The sequence below is a fragment of the Podarcis cretensis genome, assembly GCF_951804945.1.
Source record: "Podarcis cretensis genome assembly, chromosome: 1".
Classification (NCBI taxonomy): domain Eukaryota; kingdom Metazoa; phylum Chordata; class Lepidosauria; order Squamata; family Lacertidae; genus Podarcis; species Podarcis cretensis.
Genome location: NC_137170.1, coordinates 124,357,240 through 124,377,791, shown reverse-complemented (window position 1 = coordinate 124,377,791; position 20,552 = coordinate 124,357,240). Strand labels below are relative to the sequence as shown.

General features: G+C 46.0%; 1 protein-coding gene across 1 annotated transcript in view; it reads right to left on the bottom strand.

Moving 5' to 3' along the window:
- Positions 1–5: 5 nt before the first annotated feature.
- The window catches only part of DNAH7 (dynein axonemal heavy chain 7), a 148,087-nt gene continuing 127,540 nt past the window's right edge, over positions 6–20,552 (bottom strand). The window contains exons 55-64 of the mRNA XM_079974784.1: positions 17,077–17,238; positions 16,130–16,330; positions 13,260–13,421; positions 11,029–11,214; positions 10,194–10,331; positions 8,237–8,467; positions 4,608–4,760; positions 2,961–3,138; positions 1,187–1,290; positions 6–395 (exon numbers count right to left, since the gene is read on the bottom strand). Of these exons, the coding sequence (XP_079830910.1) occupies positions 189–395; positions 1,187–1,290; positions 2,961–3,138; positions 4,608–4,760; positions 8,237–8,467; positions 10,194–10,331; positions 11,029–11,214; positions 13,260–13,421; positions 16,130–16,330; positions 17,077–17,238 (1,722 nt within the window). The 3' untranslated portion in view covers positions 6–188. The remainder of the gene's footprint in view (positions 396–1,186; positions 1,291–2,960; positions 3,139–4,607; positions 4,761–8,236; positions 8,468–10,193; positions 10,332–11,028; positions 11,215–13,259; positions 13,422–16,129; positions 16,331–17,076; positions 17,239–20,552) is intronic.

Genomic DNA, 20,552 nt, shown 5'->3' with positions numbered 1-20,552 from the left:
TGGAGTTGGTTTTTTCCAAGCTCTTTAAAAAAAATCTTATTTATTTTTACAAACTCAAAAAAGGTACAAATTGGACAAATCGGATTCAAAAGTTTCTGAAGATTTGGCTACCTTTTTTTTTTTTTTAAGAAGGTAGCCATTAGAATTATACAAAGAACGGAAAGTGGTAGTCAGATCTGAAACCTGGGTTACGAGTTAAGCTGGCAGAGAAGTGCGACCCCCCGTCCAATCCAGTGGGCCTCTGGCTCGTCCGACGGAAGAATCATTGCAATCACAAAATTGGTGGAGTGCCCTGTGGTGGACAGCGTTCCTCTTCTCTCACTTGTCTTGTACACGGGAGCTATGTAACTGGGTCTTTCCGGTATATCTGATCTTTTACAAGGCTTTAGCCACATCTGTAGCAAAGAAAGAGTGAGTTCTAAGAATGTCTCTTTATCAAGACAGGGGAGAAAGCACTGGTTCTTGTGGCTTCTTCCCCCATACACAAACAGCTCCAGAAATTCACCTAGTGACTCAGGCCTACTCAAAATGAGTGCTAAACTCTTTCCGTGGGATGCAGGCATTCTTCTGGACTGCTCTGTTGTCCAAATATGAACCAGAAGAAGGGGACAGCTGTGCTGCTATAGCACAGTTTCTAGAATTGCAGGTGGGGAGGTCACTATGTGCAAGTTCAACATTAAATTAGGTGTGCGTGTGTGTCAATTATTGTGGGTTTAATGCCACACATGCATTTTCTGACCTCTCTGAGACCATTTGTTTCAATGGCGTCAGGTTGCGAAACACAGTAGCATATTATTGGGTGTGTTAATAAGCCCCACACAGAAGTAATATACAGTGATGCCCCGCAAGACGAATGCCTCGCAAGACGAAAAACCCGCTAGACGAAATGGTTTTTCGAGGCGCTTCACAAGACAAATTTCCCTATGGGCTTGCTTCGCAAGACGAAAACATCTTGCGAGTCTTGCGATTTTTTTCGCCCCCCCCCCCCTTTTCTAAGCCGCTAATAGTGCTAATCCGCTAATAGGGTTGCTTCGCAAGACGAAAAAACTGCTAGACGAAGAGACTCGCGGAACGGATTATTTTCTTCTTGCAAGGCACCACTGTACAATGAGTATATAAGCGAGTGTGGGAACACAGCCTTAATAAAGCTACAAGTCTCTTAATTGATGATTATATAAATACTCACCACTGGCATAGTATCATACAGGATTTTGGGATGAGATTCCCCTAGCCTCTTTTTCTTCCTGTTCCAGCGAGCTCCATCCAGGAACAATCCGTGAATGAAGACTCCTTATTTATTTAGAGAGAAACACGACAAAGCACATTGGTTATAGACACAGTGGCGTAGCGTGGGTTGTCAGCACCCGGGGCAAGGCAAGTAATTTGCGCCCCCTAACCCCTGGATTTTAGCACTCGAGTGCGAGCGCGCCCCACCCCAGATGTTGCGGCCGCCCCCCTGCACCCCCCACGCTACGCCACTGGGGCTGGGGGCAAGCGAAGGAGCCAAGGACCCCCCCTTAAGGCTCAGCAGGAATTTATTAAATTTATTATTTGTGGAGCCCCCGCGGGCCGAGGCAGCCGAAGCCCCCTCCCCTCGGGCGCCTCCCCGCCCCCTCCTCTCCTTGGGCTGTAGGTGGAGCCCGTGCTCCGAGGCGCTCCAGATCCGGGCTTGGCGAGCGCCTCTCCTCCTGGCCTGGTCCGGGGGCTTCCAGCCGCGCTCCGTCCTCGCCCGACCCCCCCCCCCCCGGCGGCTGAGACTTGCGCTGAGAGCCGGAGCCAGCGGCACCGTCTTCTGCCGGGAGACCCTCGCCCGCCCGCCGGCTTCCTCTCGGAGGGTTTTGGGAGAGCAGGGCCCTCGGAGCTCTCCTCCCAGTCAGCAGAAGCAGCCGCCGCCTGTGGCTGGGCCGAGGGGATGGCGTCGGTGTTGGGGTGCGGAGGCTGCCCGTGCCCGGCCAGGCGTTGGTGGCGGCGTCGGCGCTGCTGCAGCGGCTGCTCCTCCTGCGAGCAGTGAGTGGAGCGCGGCCGCAACGGCAGCGGCGGGGAGCCCGGCGGAGGAAGGAACTTGTCCCTTCCCTCTGGACTCGCGCCCCCCCCCAGATGTTGCGCCTGGTGCGGCCGGCACCCCTGGCACCCCCCACGCTACGCCACTGTATAGACACCATGCGTGTGAAATGGCAAAGGAAGGCACATGTTTTAAACAGACTGTAGGCTTGATAATAAGGTGTGAGCAGGAAATACTCTTCAAAGAACCCATGAATAGGTTCCTCGCCTTGTGTAAGAATAGTAAGAAACAATTTTGAGTATTATCTACACATGAATGGAAGCAGAAACAAGTTGCAGCTTCCCGCTGGGTGTACAGGTCTAATTACATGCAGAAATTTACACCTGCAAAAGGCTCGTTGTGAATTAGGATCTACACATAGTGGCTTGAAAATTCTGTGGATAAAACAAATGGCACATGAAAAGGCCACTAGAATTCTTGAGCCGCAGACTAAGTCTATACAGTCATACCCTGGATCCCGAACACCTTGCGAGTCAAATGTTTTGGCTCCTGAACACCACAAACCCGGAAGTGAGTGTTCCAGTTTGTGAACGTTCTTTGGAACCTGAACGTCTGACGCGACTTCTGCGGCTCCTGATTGGCTGCAGGAGTTTCCTATTTCTGATTGGCTGCAGGAGTTGGCCTATTTTATCACTTCTTGCTGCAGATGCAGTTTCTGAATATTATTTTCTTCAAGCACAAAGGGCAGGGAGACCTGTGTTCAAATTCCCTGCTCAGTCATCAAGCTCCCTAGGCAATGTAGGACGAGTAACATCACCGGTCTACTATTTCATAAAACGTATTTCCCAAATACAACTCAGCCTTCTGCATCCAGCTACCATGATGAAGGGCAGGATACAAAGGTGATAAACCGCCCCCCAAATTCTAGCGTGGTTAATGAATATACGGTTGCATTCACCGTCTTCAGGCGCATGCTTGTACTCCTTGTCTTCCAAGACTTCGTAGTCAAAGCCTAGCAGGTCTATTGGGATTGTGTATTTCCTGGCAAAATTCTGCTGGGCGCCAGTTAAGAAGGCTTGCGTGAAGAAAAACCCAGAAAGCCAAAACATTGGAGGGGTTCCATTCTCGTACCACGTCTGTAGCAACAGCAAGAAGAGAGAGGGTGGGAATGGAGCTTTATATTGCAGCATTAAGAACGCACAGGGCAGGAACCTAGGGTGTTTTGAGTCCAATGCTACTACTGCACAGAGGCTTTTATTACAAGTTGTACAACCCCCGGCTCAATAGGGAATGTGATATGTGCAGCAGGGAAATCGGCAGAAGTCGGCGGAGCAGGAGACCTGCTGGCTCCATGTGTGATTCCAACCAACAAAATCCTGATAGTTGAAGGAGACCCTCCCCTTTTATACGGGCACATTGGTCTGTAGAAAGTTACAGGCCCTTTCAGAACTTGATGCAAACACAATCAGCATGACACAGAGGTTGCAATTAATTGCCCTGCTCTCTTTAAAAAGGCTGCATACATTTTAGATTTACCGTATTTTTCGCCCTATAGGACACACTTTTCCCCCTCCAAAAAGGAAGGAGAAATGTGTGTGCGTCCTATGGGGCGAATGCAGGCTTTCGCTGAAGCCTGGAGAGAGAGAGGGGTTGGTTCGCACCGACCCCTCTTGCTCTCCAGGCTTCAGGAAGCTATCCACAAGCCTTGGGAACCCGGTGCGACTTCCCGCCGGGCTCCCAAGGCTTGCGGACAGCAGCCCGAAACCCGGGGAGCGCAGCGGAGCACACCCCGGGCTTCGGACAGCTCTCTGGAAGCCTTGAGAGCCCGGCTTGCGGATAGCAGCCTGTTCTGGGGGCTGGGGTTGGGGGAAGCACGCCTGGGGGGGGGAATAATTTTTTTTCTTTATTCCCCCCCCCCCAAAAAAAAGACTAGGTGCGCCCTATGGGCCAGTGCGCCCTATAGGGCGAAAAATACGGTATTTCCTGTCAGATTTATTTCCTGTCATATATTCTATGCCGGGGAACTAGTTTGTGAAGAATGCTGGTAATTGTAGCTCTGAGAGGAATAAAATGAAGTTCCCATGATACTTGGAGGGTGTGTGTGTTTTAAATGTAAAGGTGTATATGCAGCCCTCGGACTCTTATTTAATGCCCTCTGTGGTCTTTGGCATTTTTCCTTTTGGGAAGGAAATGTGAATTAGAACCTGACAAGCTATTTTCAAGCATATGTAGGTTGCTCTTCTGCACTTGTGGATTTTATACTGCAGCCATACACATATCAGAAAGTGCAGCTCATGCCCTGATCCACTTGCCTGAACACTTTCCTTCACTGCCATCTCCTCTCTCCCCCAGCACATCTCCTGGCCCCAGAACCAGCTAGCTAACTACCTTGCAAAACATTTAATATACAGCAACCCCCTTAATATTCAGACCCAACAAAACAAAACTGCATTTCTTAGCATATGCACTGGTGACCAAACTGCAGTAAAACAACATGACTGCATGAACTGAGGAGCAGAGGCCCACATAACGTGTGCAATTGTAATTTGGAATCAAGACAGAAAATCGACATCCCAACACGTTGAGTTGTTTCTGACGGGCTCACCTGCAAGAACTTCAGTCTGGTAAGAAAATCATTCACATAGCTGCCGAGCGGTTTGAGGCTTGGGTAGGACTTACTCATCCACATGCCTGGAATTTTGCCCTTCAACATGCTATTTACCACCTCTTCCAGTTCCGCAGACATCACAACCAGACCCTGGTTGAGATAAGAAGACAGGGAAAAGACATATTAGTGGACCCCCCTTTGTGTCTTCAGTTATTTTTATCATGCAGTTTTTCAACTGTTATCAACAAGCTTCCTCCGGTCTCGATGGGTTTAGCCCCTGTTTCAGCTGCAACTACTCACAGTGTTGTCAAGTTGGAAACCATGTTATCTGTCTCAGTTATAAGCTTCTACTCCTGTATTTGAGTCGGCAGGAATTCCAAATATGCATTAGTGAGTGGGTTTGCAGAGGAGAAGTGGCTCACCCTGCTTCATTCCTGTGCTAGCCTTGAAAGAAGGAAATTCAATCCCCCGTGACCAGCATGGAAACGCTGTGAGCTTGCAAAGGATGGGCAGTGAAGCATCTATCATCTGACAGTCCACTTGGTCAAAGGCATTTTTTTACTAGCCTCCTTTACTAGATCAAGGGAAGTAATAGTGCCACTGTATTCTGCTCTGGTCAGACCTCACCTGGAGTACTGTGTCCAGTTCTGGGCACCACAGTTCAAGAAGGACACTGACAAACTGGAACGTGTCCAGAGGAGGGCAACCAGAATGGTCAAAGGCCTGGAAACGATGCCTTATGAGGAACGGCTAAGGGAGCTGGGCATGTTTAGCCTGGAGAAGAGGAGGTTAAGGGGTGATATGATAGCCATGTTCAAATATATAAAAGGATGTCACATAGAGGAGGGAGAAAGGTTGTTTTCTGCTGCTCCAGAGAAGCGGACACGGAGCAATGGCTCCAAACTACAAGAAAGAAGATTCCACCTAAACATTAGGAAGAACTTCCTGACAGTAAGAGCTGTTCGACAGTGGGATTTGCTGCCAAGGAGTGTGGTGGAGTCTCCTTCTTTGGAGGTCTTTAAGCAGAGGCTTGACAACCATATGTCAGGAGTGCTCTGATGGTGTTTCCTGCTTGGCAGGGGGTTGGACTCGATGGCCCTTGTGGTCTCTTCCAACTCTCTATGATTCTATGATTCTAAGGGGCTACAGGCTTCCCCTGCTCTCTGGGCCAGCATGGAAACAGAGCAGTAGATGACAGCTATACCACATGTTTCAAGCTTATGACTTCCCCCAAAGAATTCTGAGAACTGTAGTTTAATGGTGCTGGGAATTTTAGCTCCGAGGGACAAAATGCCATACCTAAGATTCTTTGGAGAAAGCCGTGTGCATTAAATGTATATTACGGGTGTGACCCTTGTATATTAGCAGGCTAGTAGTTTTATGTCCTTATTTACATGGCCAGTTTGAATTTATGCGATCTGATCACAATATTGCACCAATATGCGGGAATCCTTGGGCCTGTCAGTGGGGTTGGGATATTGGTGCTTAGCATTGCCCTTCTCTTAGCCTCTGTCTGCCCCCTCCCACTCCCTCAACAAGCAGTGGGCCAATTTAGTCTATTCAGCCCATCAGTTTTGCAAGTGTTTGTAAGTCTGTTCTGTCTCCCTGCATATTCCACAATTTTAAAAAAAAAAAAGGCTGCATGAAAGCATTTATTTTTGAATGCTTTGTACCCTAAAATACACACACTGCACAGAAGCTAATTTAAGGGACAAGGGCGATGAGCTCCAGTATCTTCACTTCCAGCCATTTGACTCCCTTGACCCCAATTTTGGTATATTCTTTCAGCCAAGAATAGTATTGCAAAAATCAGAGAAGTGCAAAAACTGAAGAATTAACTTTGTTCTTTTCTGTATATTAGTGAAGAAGCCGAAATAAGTCCAGTCTGCGCAACACTGCACCATTTTTTTTTTTTACTTTTGCATGCATACTCTCAGCAATGCGCTGGTGCCAAGAGCCTGTCCAAATGCTGTTGTTTTCATTTCGTAGCTGGACCCCAGGTTTGGGATGCTGTCCTAAAAATACCAAGGACTACGTCTCTTCAAAAAGCAGGATCAGCTTTGCATTCTCTTTCTCATTTATAGATCGGCAGCAATACATTAGGCAGCACCCCACATGAGGAACAAAGTGTGGGATATTTACAGTGCAGACAAACCAACAACGCATGTTTGCTAGACAGGCACATGATGGGAGCTGAAGTCCTCAGAGTTTTTTCCTGCATGTTTCCTAGAAAGAACTCAAGAGACACTCCCTCTGTGCCCTGTCCGGGGTGTGTGTGTGTGTGTGTGCTAGGAACTTCCTCTTTGCTCTTTTGCCTCATTCCAGCAATGTGGGAACATGGGCTAAGTCAGGGCCTCAGCCCAGACTCCATTTTAAACTGAACTAAAGTACGTCTTTGTAACTGGATTACCATTTTAAGCCTGCTGGAACAAAGCTGCTGTATCTCCAGCAAGTACAGTCGTACTTGGTTCTCGAACACTTTGGCTGGCACTCGTACATTTTGGCTCTCGAACGCTGAAAATCTGGAAGTAAGCGTTCTGGTTTTCAAACGTTTTTCGGAAGCCGAACGTCTGACGCAGCTTCCGCTTGAGTGCAGGAAGCTCCTGCAGCCCATCAGAAGCCACGCCTTGGTTTTCGAACGGTTTCAGGAGTCGAACAGGCTTCCAGAATGGATTACATTCGAGAACCAAGATACTGCTGTATTCTGAACGAGCAAATGTCATCTTAGCCTTTTGCAAGACTGTGTGATTATTGTTAAAAGGGGGAAATACCAGGAACATCCAAGTCTGCCTTAAAGCATCATGGATTGCTAAAACTAGCCTAAGATTCCCCTTTTAAGCTGCAAAGGGATGCACTCTGCTGAACTCACAAACGTAAGGAAGGGAAGATAATATCTAACAAATACATCATATATATATATATATATATATATATATATATATATATATATATCCTAATATATATAACACCATTCTTGAAATACATACATTGGCTTCCAGCACGTTTCAGAGCACAACTCAAAATGTTGGTGCGACCTTTAAAGCCCTAAACGGCCTCGGTCCAGTATACCTGAAGGAGCGTCTCCACCTCCATCGTTCTGCCCGGACACTGAGGTCCAGCGCTGAGGGCCTTCTGGCGGTTCCCTCACTGCGAGAAGCCAAGTTACAGGGAACCAGGTAGAGGGCCTTCTTGGTAGTGGTGCCCGCCCTGTGGAACGCCCTCCCATCAGATGTCAAAGAAATAAACAACCATCTGACATTTAAAAGACATCTGAAGGCAGCCCTGTTTAGGGAAGTTTTTAATGGCTGATGTTTTAATGTATTTTTAATCTTTTGTTAGAAGCCGCCCAGAGTGGCTGGGGAAACCCAGCCAGATGGGCAGGGTATAAATAATTATCATCATCATCATCATCATCATCATCATCATCATCATCATCATCCTCTCTGAGCATCTATGAACATCCCTACACAAATAGCAGTTAAAGGCAAAGCTTGCGAATGTAGATAATGCCACAGCCACAAAGAGCAATTTGGCAAGTTCCGGCAGCGACAATACATGAGAGCGGACAGCCACTCTTGCCAGGGTGCTCCAAGTCAACAGGCCTCCTTCTCAAAAGGTCCCCTCACCTTGATTGCTTTCTGGATGTTGATGCAGGATTCTCGAATCGTTTGCAGCAATTTGTTAAATCTCCCCATCTCTTGGACCAGCACGGTGTTCATGCTCTGCGTGTAGGTGGTCGGGTATCTCCTCATCGCGGCTTCGATGTGGAAGTCGGCGGGGAGTTTACTTTGGATGTCACTCGCCACATCGCGAACAACCTGATCAGATGATTTGGCACCGGCGCCTGACGCACGAGACTGTTTTTATTTGGGGGGGGGGAGGATGGGGGTTGATTAAACATGGCAAAAACCCAAGTGACAGCGCAGTTCGGCCCACAAAACTTCCATTCGGGGTGTATACTGGTCAGAATGTGGCCTTATTTTATTTCATTTTAAATATATTTTTTATTAAAGATTTCTTAGTTTACAAAAATTAAGTGCATTGTCTCTCTTTTCAAGTTGCGTTTTCTACAGATCAGTTTCATTTGTGAGACATTAGTGTTACAGTGTTAGGTTAGGAAGGAAAGGGGAAGAGGGGAATGGCAAGTGGGGTGGGGTGGCAATTCTTCTATTCTACTTAGTGTATGTGTGGGGTTTTGTGTCAGCGTCACTTGTGTGGGTTCTCTTACAATTTGCTTGCTGTATTTTCTTGGCGGTGAGAGAGGTTGGGGTTGGCCTAGGGTGTGGTTGGTTGTCTTTGGTTGGCTGTAGTGAGATTTGTTTTTGTGTGTGTGTGTGTTTCTGGATAACCCAGTTTCCAATGGGTTCACCAGCTAATACATTTCTGTAGACATCAAAATAACGCGGCCTCATTTTGATGTCTATAGAAATTAGCTGGTGGATCCATTAGAAACTGGGCCTGCAGCCATCTTTGGTGACTCTTCCTGGGGAGGCTAACTCTATTACTGGGATGAGGAGCAAGATCTAGGTGGCAGGAAAAATATTCCGGGACATGGTAGGGAATGTGAAACCTGCATGTGCATGCGCGCGCACACAAATATCTTCATCTATCTTTTCCTCTCTTGCACAGAAAATTAACTGAGGACTAGATCTCAATTAATTGGACTGGATACAATTATGTTTCCTTTCCAACTCCTCAGGGCAAAGATCAGACTGAATAAGAAATTTAGGTGTGAGAAACAATGGGGGGGGGGTTGATCTCCCCCTTCCCCAGCACCATGGCCCCAATCCAGCACCCTATTAGATCCTGATTGTAGATTTCCTGCATCTCGTTTAGTTATGCCCTAATACTTAGAAGGGGAAAATACAGTGGTGCCTCGCAAGACGAAAAGAATCCGTTCCGCGAGTCTCTTCGTCTTGCGGTTTTTTCGTCTTGCAAAGCAAGCCCATTAGCGGCTTAGCGGATTAGCGCTATTAGCGGCTTAGCGGATCAGCTGATAAGCGGCTTAGCGGATCAGCTGATAAGCGGCTTAGCGGATCAGCTGATAAGCGGCTTAGCTTTAAGAAAAAAGGGGGGGGGAAGGAAAAAAAACCCGCAGGAACTCGCAAGACATTTTCATCTTGCGAAGCAAGCCCATAGGAAATTCGTTTTGCGAAGTGCCTCCAAAACGGAAAACCCTTTCGTCTAGCGGGTTTTCCGTCTTGCGAGGCATTCGTCTTGCGGGGCACCACTGTACATACAAAAGCACACCTTTGCTAAATTATTATTTATGTCAAGCTAGTTTTCGAAAGCATCAGGTAACTTTATGCACTCTCAACAGTTGCAACATTCAGAAAATGGATTAGATGCTATGTTCTGGAATCAATACGGTGTGTTAGAAAACTTTAAAATATTCAGCCAGTAATATACTTGAAGTCTTCTCGAGCCACACCATTAAGTGACAGTGAATACATTAATATTCCAGTGAGTAGTAATGTGAAGAAAGGAAGATCAGATTCTCTGTATTGAAAACGCTGTCTGAAAAATCCAATAAATAATAAGTAGGCAGTAACTTCAATGCTCCAAATATGAAAACAAACACACCTGCGTGAGAAGAATGTTATCAAACAACAACTGCGTTTCGGATTGATCCTTTGTGATATCGGCGTTGGCGTTCATCCCAAAGATCTCAGGTGCAGGGTTCAATGGAAGGGTCTTTGTGTATTCAATGTAGCTTACATACTGAAAAAAATATCAGGGGTCAGAATTGATCAGTGGCTTGAACCTGGCCATTCTCTGTTGACATCTTTCCAATTTTCAATTCAGTTCTCCACAATTTGCAGAGAATAATAATAATAAACAACGTATTATTGCATGCAGTTTAGACCAATACATATATTTATATTTTCCCTAATACAATGCTTTTTCTTCTTCTTTTTTGCTGGATCAGGCCAGGGCCCACGGAAAGCCCACCAGCAGGATCTGAGCGCATTGCAGAGAATAAAAATAAATAAATAAAAATAAACACATTATTGCATGCAGTTTAGACCAGTGCATATCTTTATATTTTCCCCTAATACTAAGCGGTTTTTGCTGGAGCCCATGGAACACCCACAAGCAGGATCTGAGCGCAAGTATATGTGGGATATTCATTTTTGTACACACTGGTCGGTTGGAGAACCGCATTGCAAAATTCAGAAAGGCACCTGCGTTTTGGTTTGTGACCGGGTCCAGATGTGTGAACTGTCTCTCCTTAAAACAGAAACAAATTTAATTCATCTCCCGTTCCTGCTCTGAACTGTAGAGCTCGCCCAGATTTCTTGCCACTGTCTCAGAAGATGATTAGCATTTTGATTCCTCCTCTAAGTTCTTGCTCTTCTTTGAGTGGGGATCAAGCAGGGGAATGTCCTGCTGAATCGCGCCCCACTAAGGTGCTTACCTCTCCTTCAGGAGGAGCATAATAAAGGCCGCTGGAATCAAACTTGTAATCGGGATTCGTAACAATGATCGGGTTGTAGAACTTGTTCAAAATACTGCGCAGCGTCCGCCGATCCCAGTCATCGGTGACCCGGCCTCCGTAATTGCATTCGCCCGTCATGTAGCGGATGGCGTCAAAGGGCAACTCCTGAAACGTACAAAACAAAAGCTCATCTGTGACTCCTCCCTACTCTCCCAACACGCTAGCATGTTTGGTTAACAGAAGAAAAGTTCACAGCTCGACTCATTGCGTGTTTGTCTAAGCAAACAGGACACAGGTATGTCCTATGCAATTGTGTTGCAAGTACCAGCAGCTACACTATCTAGTGAGCACTGATCCTTGGCATGAATCTTCTGTTGAAAAATATCGGCTATGTACCTTTCTTATATATTCTGTTTTGTATGCGTTATTATACAATGTGTATGCAGGTAGCTCAGTTCTGTTATCATTCTTTGGTTGTATGCCTTGTATCTTATTTCCAGCTGATGAAGACTATTACTAAACAGTAGTATCATTCCGGAGACACTGTCCTTTTCAGGCTTTTGAGACGTTTTCTGTTGAAACTTTTGAAAGACTATTGTGAGACTGTCCTTAGACATCTATCTTGAATAAACAGCTTGTCAGTCCTCGCTACCACTCTGTTATATTGTACATATGAATTTTGATTGGCTTATTCCTACAATTTGATTGATATCATTATTCTCTTATATATTCTCTACTAACTATTAGCCTATGTGTTGTGTTTGTATTGTTGTGATTGGTTCTTATTGCAACACAGGGGTTTGTTTTTGGTCCACAGGTAAGAAAGACATGGGTACCATTTGGGCTATTTATAGGGAATGGAGGAAAACACCAAGGATGGCACAGCGTAAATGCTGCATTGTTGTCACTTTAACCATTGTGGACTGCTTTCTTGTGTTGACAAAGTTGGGAATAACAAAAAAAAAAGTCAGAAATGGAGCAGTTGTGGGTTATCGATCCAACAACAACAACAACTTATTATTTATACCCCGCCCATCTGGCTGGGTTTCACTCTGGGCAGCTCCCAACAGATTATTAAAAATACGATAAAAGATCAAACATTAAAAACTTCCATAAACAGGGTTGCTTTCAGATGTCTTCTAAAAGCCAGATACAGTGGCACCTCTGGTTACGAACTTAATTCGTTCTGGAGGTCTGTTCTTAACCTGAAACCATTCTTAACCTGAGGTACCACTTTAGTTAATGGGGCCTCCTGCTGCCACCGTGCCACCAGCACACAATTTCTCTTCTCATCCTGAGGTAAAGTTCTTAACCCGAGGTACTATTTCCAGGTTAGCGGACTCTGTAACCTGAAGTGTTTGTCACCCGAGGGACTACTGTAGTTGTTTATTTCCTTGACATCTGATGGGAGGGCGTTCCACAGGGCAGACGCCACTATCGAGAAGGCTGAGGTACAAGAATATTGTACAACAATGACAGTAGCCACAGCCTGGGAACAGCTTCAACTGACCAGGTAAACCAGGTGAGTGGAACTGATGGGTTTCAAACCCTCGGTGACTTAGGGACTTCCCTTTCAGGCAAAGACAGGTTCCGTCAGATTGAGTGGATGAGATGAATGGGGACTCCAACGGTCAGGAAGGCGGTATTTGCATGGGCCCTGCTAAAAGCAAGGGTGATGTAAAGCTCAAGTACTAAATGAAAGAAAAGAAAACCAGACCAGCTATCTTTGCGATATGTTGTGGTTGCCAGCTGCAATACTGTAACCCCCAGAATGGTGTTTCAAAAATTCACAGAACTGTAGAGTTAGAAGGGACTACAAGAATAATCTGGTCCAGCCAGTGCAGGAAACTTTTGCCCAATGTGAGGCTTGATCTCAAACCCTAAGATTAAGAGTCTCGTGCTCTACCAACTGAGCTAAGACAGGGTTTTAGGGACATTATGGGATTTAATCATGTCAGTCGGCAACAATAAGTTCCCAGAGTAGTGCTGGTGAGTTACCTCCCCCATCCACTGAAATTCACGCGCATGCAAAAGAAATTCTGGGCTGTTAGAGGAGGGAAGCCCACTCCTCTCCTATGGTCAGCACAGGATCCGCAGAGCTTCAGAGCCCTCTTTTGCCTGCCCCCCAGCAGGCTAGTAAAGATTTTTGCAGGTTAGCAATATGGGGGCTTACTTATAAAGCTGGCAAACCATTCTGATCTTTGCGGTACCTCGTATTGATTGAGGAACATGTTCAGCTGCTGCACGCTGATCCGCAGGTCAGTCTCGTTGAACTCGTAAGGAATATTCCAACCCAGGGGTCCGAATTTTCGCCTCTCTTGGACCAACGCATGAAAGAAACAGAGGCCATACAAAAGCTTCTTGAACTCACTCTAAAATAGTAAAAAATAATGATAAAATAACGGGGGGGTGGGGACATCTGATTCATTGAGAACTTTCCTCTTCCTCACAATTCTCAGCTGTATGACCAAAAGATCTCCCATGATTATTTACTTTTATTACTCATGTCCTTATAGCAGTCACTTTCTCCAAGGAGACTGAAGTAGAAGCTGAGATCTTGTTCTTATTGGATAGTGCCTCCTCGCAACGCGTTACACGAAATTTGGGAAGTTTAGATGGCCATACCTACGTCAGATCTTCACCATGAATTTCCGCCCATTCTCTGGGTTGTTTTCCACAATGTCTTTGCTTGAACAGAATGACTTCTGCTTTGCCCAATGGGACTTCCCCCCTCTCTCTCTCTCCCCCCCCCCCCGGTCTACCCATTGCAGCCACCCTAAAAATAATCTGCTCTGGGGATTTCCCCAACCCTCCTGGGGAAATTTGGGGAGGGAGGGAAGTTCTGTGGCACGTGTGAGGCCATTCCATGTTACTACATTTACATCCCAGTTTGTTTAATGTTTTTAGATATGCTGTAAGCCACCCAGAGTGGCTAGGGAAACCGAGCCAGATGGGCAGGGTATAAATAACATTATTATTATTATTATTATTATTATTATTATTATTATTATTACGCTTTCCTCCCCTTGTAATCCTCAAACAACCCTGCGAGGTATGTTAGGCTGGGTGACTGTGACTGGCCCAAGGTCACCCAGTGAGCTTCATAAGCAAGTGGGGATTTGAACCCAAGTGCTCTAACCACTATACTACACTGGCTCTCAACTCACTGAGTAGTGGTGTCTAGCTGAGGAAAAGTAATACCCGGAGGTAAGCCATGGGCGGGTGGAGGGTGGCTTAGCACACCTCTCTGGTACGCCTTTTCTAGCTGTAAAAACCAGTCCTACATAACTGAGGCTGGCCCATGTTGAAACAGACCTGTCTGCTGCCTTGGGTTGTTTGAGCATGTTTATGACGTTGTACAGAAATAAAGCAAATGCAAAATATATTAACCAGCAGTCTCAGTCATTTCACATAGCAAATGGGCAGACCCAACATCCTAGTTTGTGCAGCAGTCAAACTGATCTACATCTTAAGTACCATTTCTCAAAGATACCGCATTTTTCGCTCTATAAGACGCACCAGACCATAAGACGCACCTAGTTTTTGGAGGAGGAAAACAAGAAAAAATATATTTTGAATCCCAGAAGCCAGAACAGCAAGAGGGATCTAAGCGCAGCAAAAGCAATGAAAGCATTTCCCCTTACTTTTTAGGAGGGAAAAAGTGCATCTTATAGAGCAAAAAACACAGTAGTTTCCAACAGCGATGTGCAGCCAGTAGGCTAGGGGGACTAGGCTAGTCCCCTAAATGTTTCCCTGGCACCAAAGCCCGGGAAGTTTCTGTCCTGTTTAGGGAGGGAGGCACGGTGCTCTGGTGGGGTCCAAGAGCCCTCCCACCATCTTCTCAATGTCCATCCGACTTTGGGAAGGATGCAGGAGGGCTCCAGCCTTCTTTCAAGAGACCTGATGCCTCCTTCCCAAAGCCTAGGAAGCTCCTGTTCAGTTTAAGGAAGGAGGCACGATGCTCACACACACGACATCACAACATCACATGCACAACGTTGCCGCTGTCCACCTGCCCCCAATCGCCCTTGCCTCTGGACCTAACTGTTCCCCTATTAAAAAAATTCATTACATGCCACTGGCTACCAAGAAAGGGTGCCTACAGTGTGCAGCTGTCCCTAAAATCTGTCCAGAAGAAAGCAGAGCCACAGGACCATTTAAGGCAACCATTCAATCCAGATCTCCCAGGATACTTTGATGAATTGCAGCAGGTCATCGGATGATATCAGAGGTGCTCGGAGAAAGAATGGGCCGAAATAAAAGGTTTGGGGCTTTGGAAAATGCCGCACAATGCCTTCCTTTTTGACCAACTATGGCACAACAACATTACCATGCTAAAACGCCATCTTGCTCCTCCTTTCCTGCATCTTTTCTCTTCCTGCTCAAAAGCAATGATCTGGGTGAGGTCCCCCCCATCTAAAAAGTTTTAGGGATTTGTTTTTTTTAATTGCCAGGAAAGCAGAAAAGGATCATAGCCTCAGTTTAAGTGCAACCGTCTCCGGTTCTTAATTACGACACCTATCATGGAAATTATCTTGGGTCAAGCGCATCCGCTCTCCGAAACCTAATTATGAAAACAGCAGGTGGCTCCCTAGTTTGAGCTGTTATTCTAAAGGAAGTGTTTATGAGCGCCATCCATCAACCCATATGGCCATTTTAGCTCCCCCAGTTCTATGGAGCCAGCATTTTAATGCCTGCGATTAAAGATTTGATTCTCAGCAGTGCACGGCTCAGCTATTCTTTTGCAACAGGAATTTCTCCCCTGCCTTGCAGATTTGTGTCGCGAAAACTACTTCCTCCCGACTTTTTAAATGGGAAGCTATATTATTAATGGCACCATCGCCAAAGCTTGGCGGAGACGGAATGAAGCTTGGTGGTAAAATAAAAATAAAATTTTAATAAAATCCTCTATTACTGCATCCCGGGAGCTGGTAATCAACTGCCGACTTCAGTGCAGAGAAGGAGGGCTATTTCGCTCGGCGGGTTTTAAACCAGCAAACACAAAAAACAACCGCCAGGGTCTGTTTCAGCTGCTTTACGAGGAGGAGGAGGAAACCAGGCTAATAAGGAAGGTACTAACAGGCCTTTTGCAGCTGTTAAAAAACTCTGGGTCGGAGATGGGGTCCATCAGATAGGAACGGATCACATTCGCCCGCAAGCCTTTGGGGGCCTCGTTGGTCATTTTCACTCCATTCTGAAGCACAGAAACAGGGAAGTTGGGTGATGGGTAACTCGTGAGCCAAAGACGGAAATCGGGGTGCGTTGTGTCCGGATTTAGTTCCTAGAAGGGGAAAATATTCTGTGTAAGGACTCAGTGAGGATGGAAGCTGAGGTTTCAGGTGCGTCAAAACCTTTCTCGCAAAGGCCTCTGCATCTTTCAAACACACCCTGGCCTCTGCGTGAGTTTTACAAAAGGAAACTGCGAAACCTCTTGATCAATGGTTGTGCTAAGCTTGTTTTGATTTCAAACCGTTTGGAATCTCTTCTTGGGTCAAACAGTTCTCTAAGCTGGGTCTCCGGTTCCAGACACAGGCACTCTATTGTGGATGTGGAGCTCTCCAGCATAACATGGCTGCCCAATTTGTCCCAAGAGAGGGGATGAACTAGCACTTATGTTCATTTGCAGGCAAGAGTTTGTTACCACTGTTGAAGTGAACCAGTACATCCTTGCACACCCCAAAAGTGTGTGTGCATGTGTGCCTGTGCGTCTTCACATACACACCTCTATAAGTGAATATTTGGAATGGCAAATGCCCCCCCCCCAAGTGAACCACAGCCCCCAGATTCCCAGCTTTCACCTGAAATCAAAAAGTAAGTTTCCAGTATTTGTAGAACGTAAGATATGTGGCAAAACAGGCAAGCACCATTCTCGTTTATTTATTTTTCTATGCGACAAACCAGCCTGCTCCCTCCCTTGCCTGTCCGCCCCTGCGAGAAGTTCCTGCAGGCACCCAGGAGCCCTAGCATCCCATTGGTACTGAAAGGTTGACATCAGGTGTCGTAGTGACTACTGACAGCATTTGCTACCTCACAGACTTTTTCCAGGGTCGGCATCCACGAGGTTGCCAGGTGGCAGTTCTGCAGGACTGCCCATGTTCCTTCCTTCACCGCCTTCTCGATCATGCGCATGGCGATGGGGCCTTGGCCTTGGCCCAGCGACAAAGAGGTCAACTTTGAAGCCCCGAAGCCCTGCACATACAAAACGTTCAGTGAGTGAGGGGCAGGGAATAATACTGTCGCCGTAACACAAGAACGGCTACAATTCCACAGCTGCTGAAGAGAGTATTTGAAATATACTCAGAGTCGAGAGTGGATTTCATGCTCTTTATTCAGCTCATAGTGGTAAGAAGGAATGGAATTTCCCCCAAAGTATCTGCATTATTTACACAATGGGCTGCACGTGATTGGCTAATTCCGGAATTCTCCTGTAGGCCAATCAGGTTGTGGATTCACTTCCATCTGGAGCTGGATTGGGTGGCTCCTGCAGACCAATCATACTGCTGCATTGTTCTAGGACCAATCAGACTGCTGCATTTTGGATCCTATTGTTCTAGGACCAATCAGACTGCTGCATTTTGGATCCTATTCAACTCAGTACATAACAGTATTGCTGAACAAAGTGATGTCAGCCCGTCAAGGAGAAGGCTCCACATTAATCCAATGCAGTCGACATCAGCAAAGGTCACATGAAAGTCTCTCTCATTTCCTTTTGTTTACTGAGTTGTCGGGGTTGCTGATAAGATTCTCCAACTCCTTTCCACCCAACGTGAACCTTTCATATCAAAAGCCTCACCCTCAGCAGTAGTTTTCTATCACCTGGGGGAGGCTATGCTCTGCTGAAAGGAACGCACCCCTCAACGCAAACAAGGCCAGTTCTGCTAATATGCTGTCCACACGGAGGGACCATTTCTGTGAAATGCTCATGGCTAGAGCATTGTGAGGGGCAGAAGAGTGGCAGCCCTCATCCCACGAGCTGCTCGCACTCCCCTCTTTGCCATTCAAACAACAACAACACAATAAAACCTAATTTCTCCGTGTCAGTTAAGAAATGCATTCATAGCATAACAAAACAAAACAAAAATTCACTGGGAAAACAGTTATGTCCTTGTGGAGATGGCAGTGTTGAGTCAGTGGCTCATGTGCTTCTGGCTTGCGCTCTTTATAAAGATTTGAGGAATGAGGTTATTATTACCCTTCTATTATTCTCTACGCCGGGTTGCTCAACCATTGCTACTGTGTCCTTTCTTTTAGCAGATCAAGATGATCAGGTGACAGCAAAAACTGCAAGGTTTTTAGCAGGGGCAATTAGAATAATATCTATTATTTGATTATTGATGTAAACCAGGGGTAATTCTAATCACAGAATTAAAAACTGGCAGTGATATACTGGCAACAATCTTTTTGGGGTTCAAGGCAAAGCTGTTGAGCTTTTTTTAAGGGGAAAAGGACAGCCCCATTTTTTAGAGGTTCAGGGAAACAAACAGCCTCAATGAGTATACAGTGGTACCTCTGGATATGAATGGGATCCATTCTGGAGAGCCCCATTCGCATCCTGAAGTAAACGTAAGACGCATCTGCACGTGCGCAGGTCGCGTTTCGCCACTTCCGCGCATGTGCGTGACGTTATTTTGAGTGTCTGTGCATGCGCAAGCGGCGAAACCTGGAAGTAATGCGCTCTGTTACTTCCAGGTCGCCACGGAGTGCAACCCAAAAATATTCATCCCGAAGCTACTTCAACCCGAGGTATAACTGTACTCCATCTGCCGTTCTGCAAATCTTCCAAGAATGCAGGGTGGGGGGAGGGGGAGGGGCCGGATTCTATTTTACCAACAATAAGGAAAGGGACCCTGTGATCGACCATGATCTACCAAAACCTCCCAGGTATCTACCAGTAGATCGTGATCGACCTGTTGGACACCCCTGATGTAAACCCCCAAAATTTATTTTCTATAGTTAAGTTTTTACCCCTGTCTTCAGTACATTTTATTTTATTGCTACGGCTAGTGGCTGCTGCAAATAAAGATTCTTCCGATTCCGATTCATTTATAAAATAACAAAGGTGGAACGGGGACAATTGTACATTTGATATGGAAAGCCGGTGTGCGTGACGGGCTCCTGGTTTCTTCCCCAGGAAACAAAAATGGAAGCGAGATAAGGGAGGGCACTGAGGTGGCATGATATGAGGCCATCAAAAGTAGAGCACCACGCTGCAGAGAGCGAGGTGTGCAAACCTGAAAAACAGATCTGCCACAGTGATTATCAACACCCCCACGGAAGATCCACTTAAGTACAAGGAGATGTCTATCTACTGCAGCGAATGATGTAACACCCATTAGGACAATGCACATCCACCAAGTGCGTCTATTTGGGTGTCTATCTGGGTGAGCCCAAGTCTAGGGAGATTAACGATTACAGGCAAAACTGCCCTGACATTTGGAGATAAGCAAAGGGCCGTGTCCTTGGCCTGAATACATATGAAAGGGAAGATCGATAACTCTGCAAAGGTTTAAGCCCATAATGAGTCATTACGCCTACGTGTGAGATCCAGAGTAGCAAAGCCTTTCACATCCAGCAGTTGGTTTCATGTTCAGGTGCTCCAACACACACATGGAGCTTCCATAATTCACTACAATGGGGAAGGAGGCCCATGAACAATGACTGAGGAAGGGTATGATGAACAGGTTAAATGGGTTATGATAAACTGGACTAAGGACTTGGGATATAATATACAAATGGCAGATTGGGAAAGTCTTTGGAAAATAGATTTAAAATTTACAGTGTGTTGTACGCTGAAAGAAAATAACATGAAAATGATGTGTCGATGGTACTTCACTCCTACTAAATTATCAAAAATGTATAGAACAAGTTCAAATATTTGTTGGAAATGTAAGGAAAAGGAAGGCATCTTTTTCATATGTGGTGGACATGTAAGACAACTAAAGGATTTTGGGAAATGGTATACAATGAATTTTTTAAAATGTTTAAAATAACTTTTGTTAATAAAGCAGAAGCCTTTTCTATTAGGAATTACAGTGGTACCTCTAGACACGAACAGGATTCGTTCTGGAGCCCCATTCGCATCTAGAAGCAAACATAATTAGTGATGGCACATCTGCGCACGTGTGCGTCGCTTTTCATCGCTTCTGCGCATGCGCGTGATGTCATTTTGAGCGTCTGAGCATGCGCAAGCGGCGAAACCTGGAAGTAACACGCTCCGTTATTTCCGGGTTGCCATGGAGCGCAACTCGAATGCGCTCATCCCGAAGCACATTCAACCCAAGGTATGACTGTACAGGTACCGAGATTCCCAAAGACCAGAAAATACTTTTCATGTACACAACAGCAGCTGCACAGATGCTATTAGCCCCAAAATGGAAAGAAGCAATAACACAGAGGGAAGAATGGCTATCCAAACTGCTGGACTATGCCGAAATGGCAAAACTAACTGGGAGACTCAGGAACCAAGAAGACAAGGACTTTAAAAAGGAATGGGGGGGGGGATT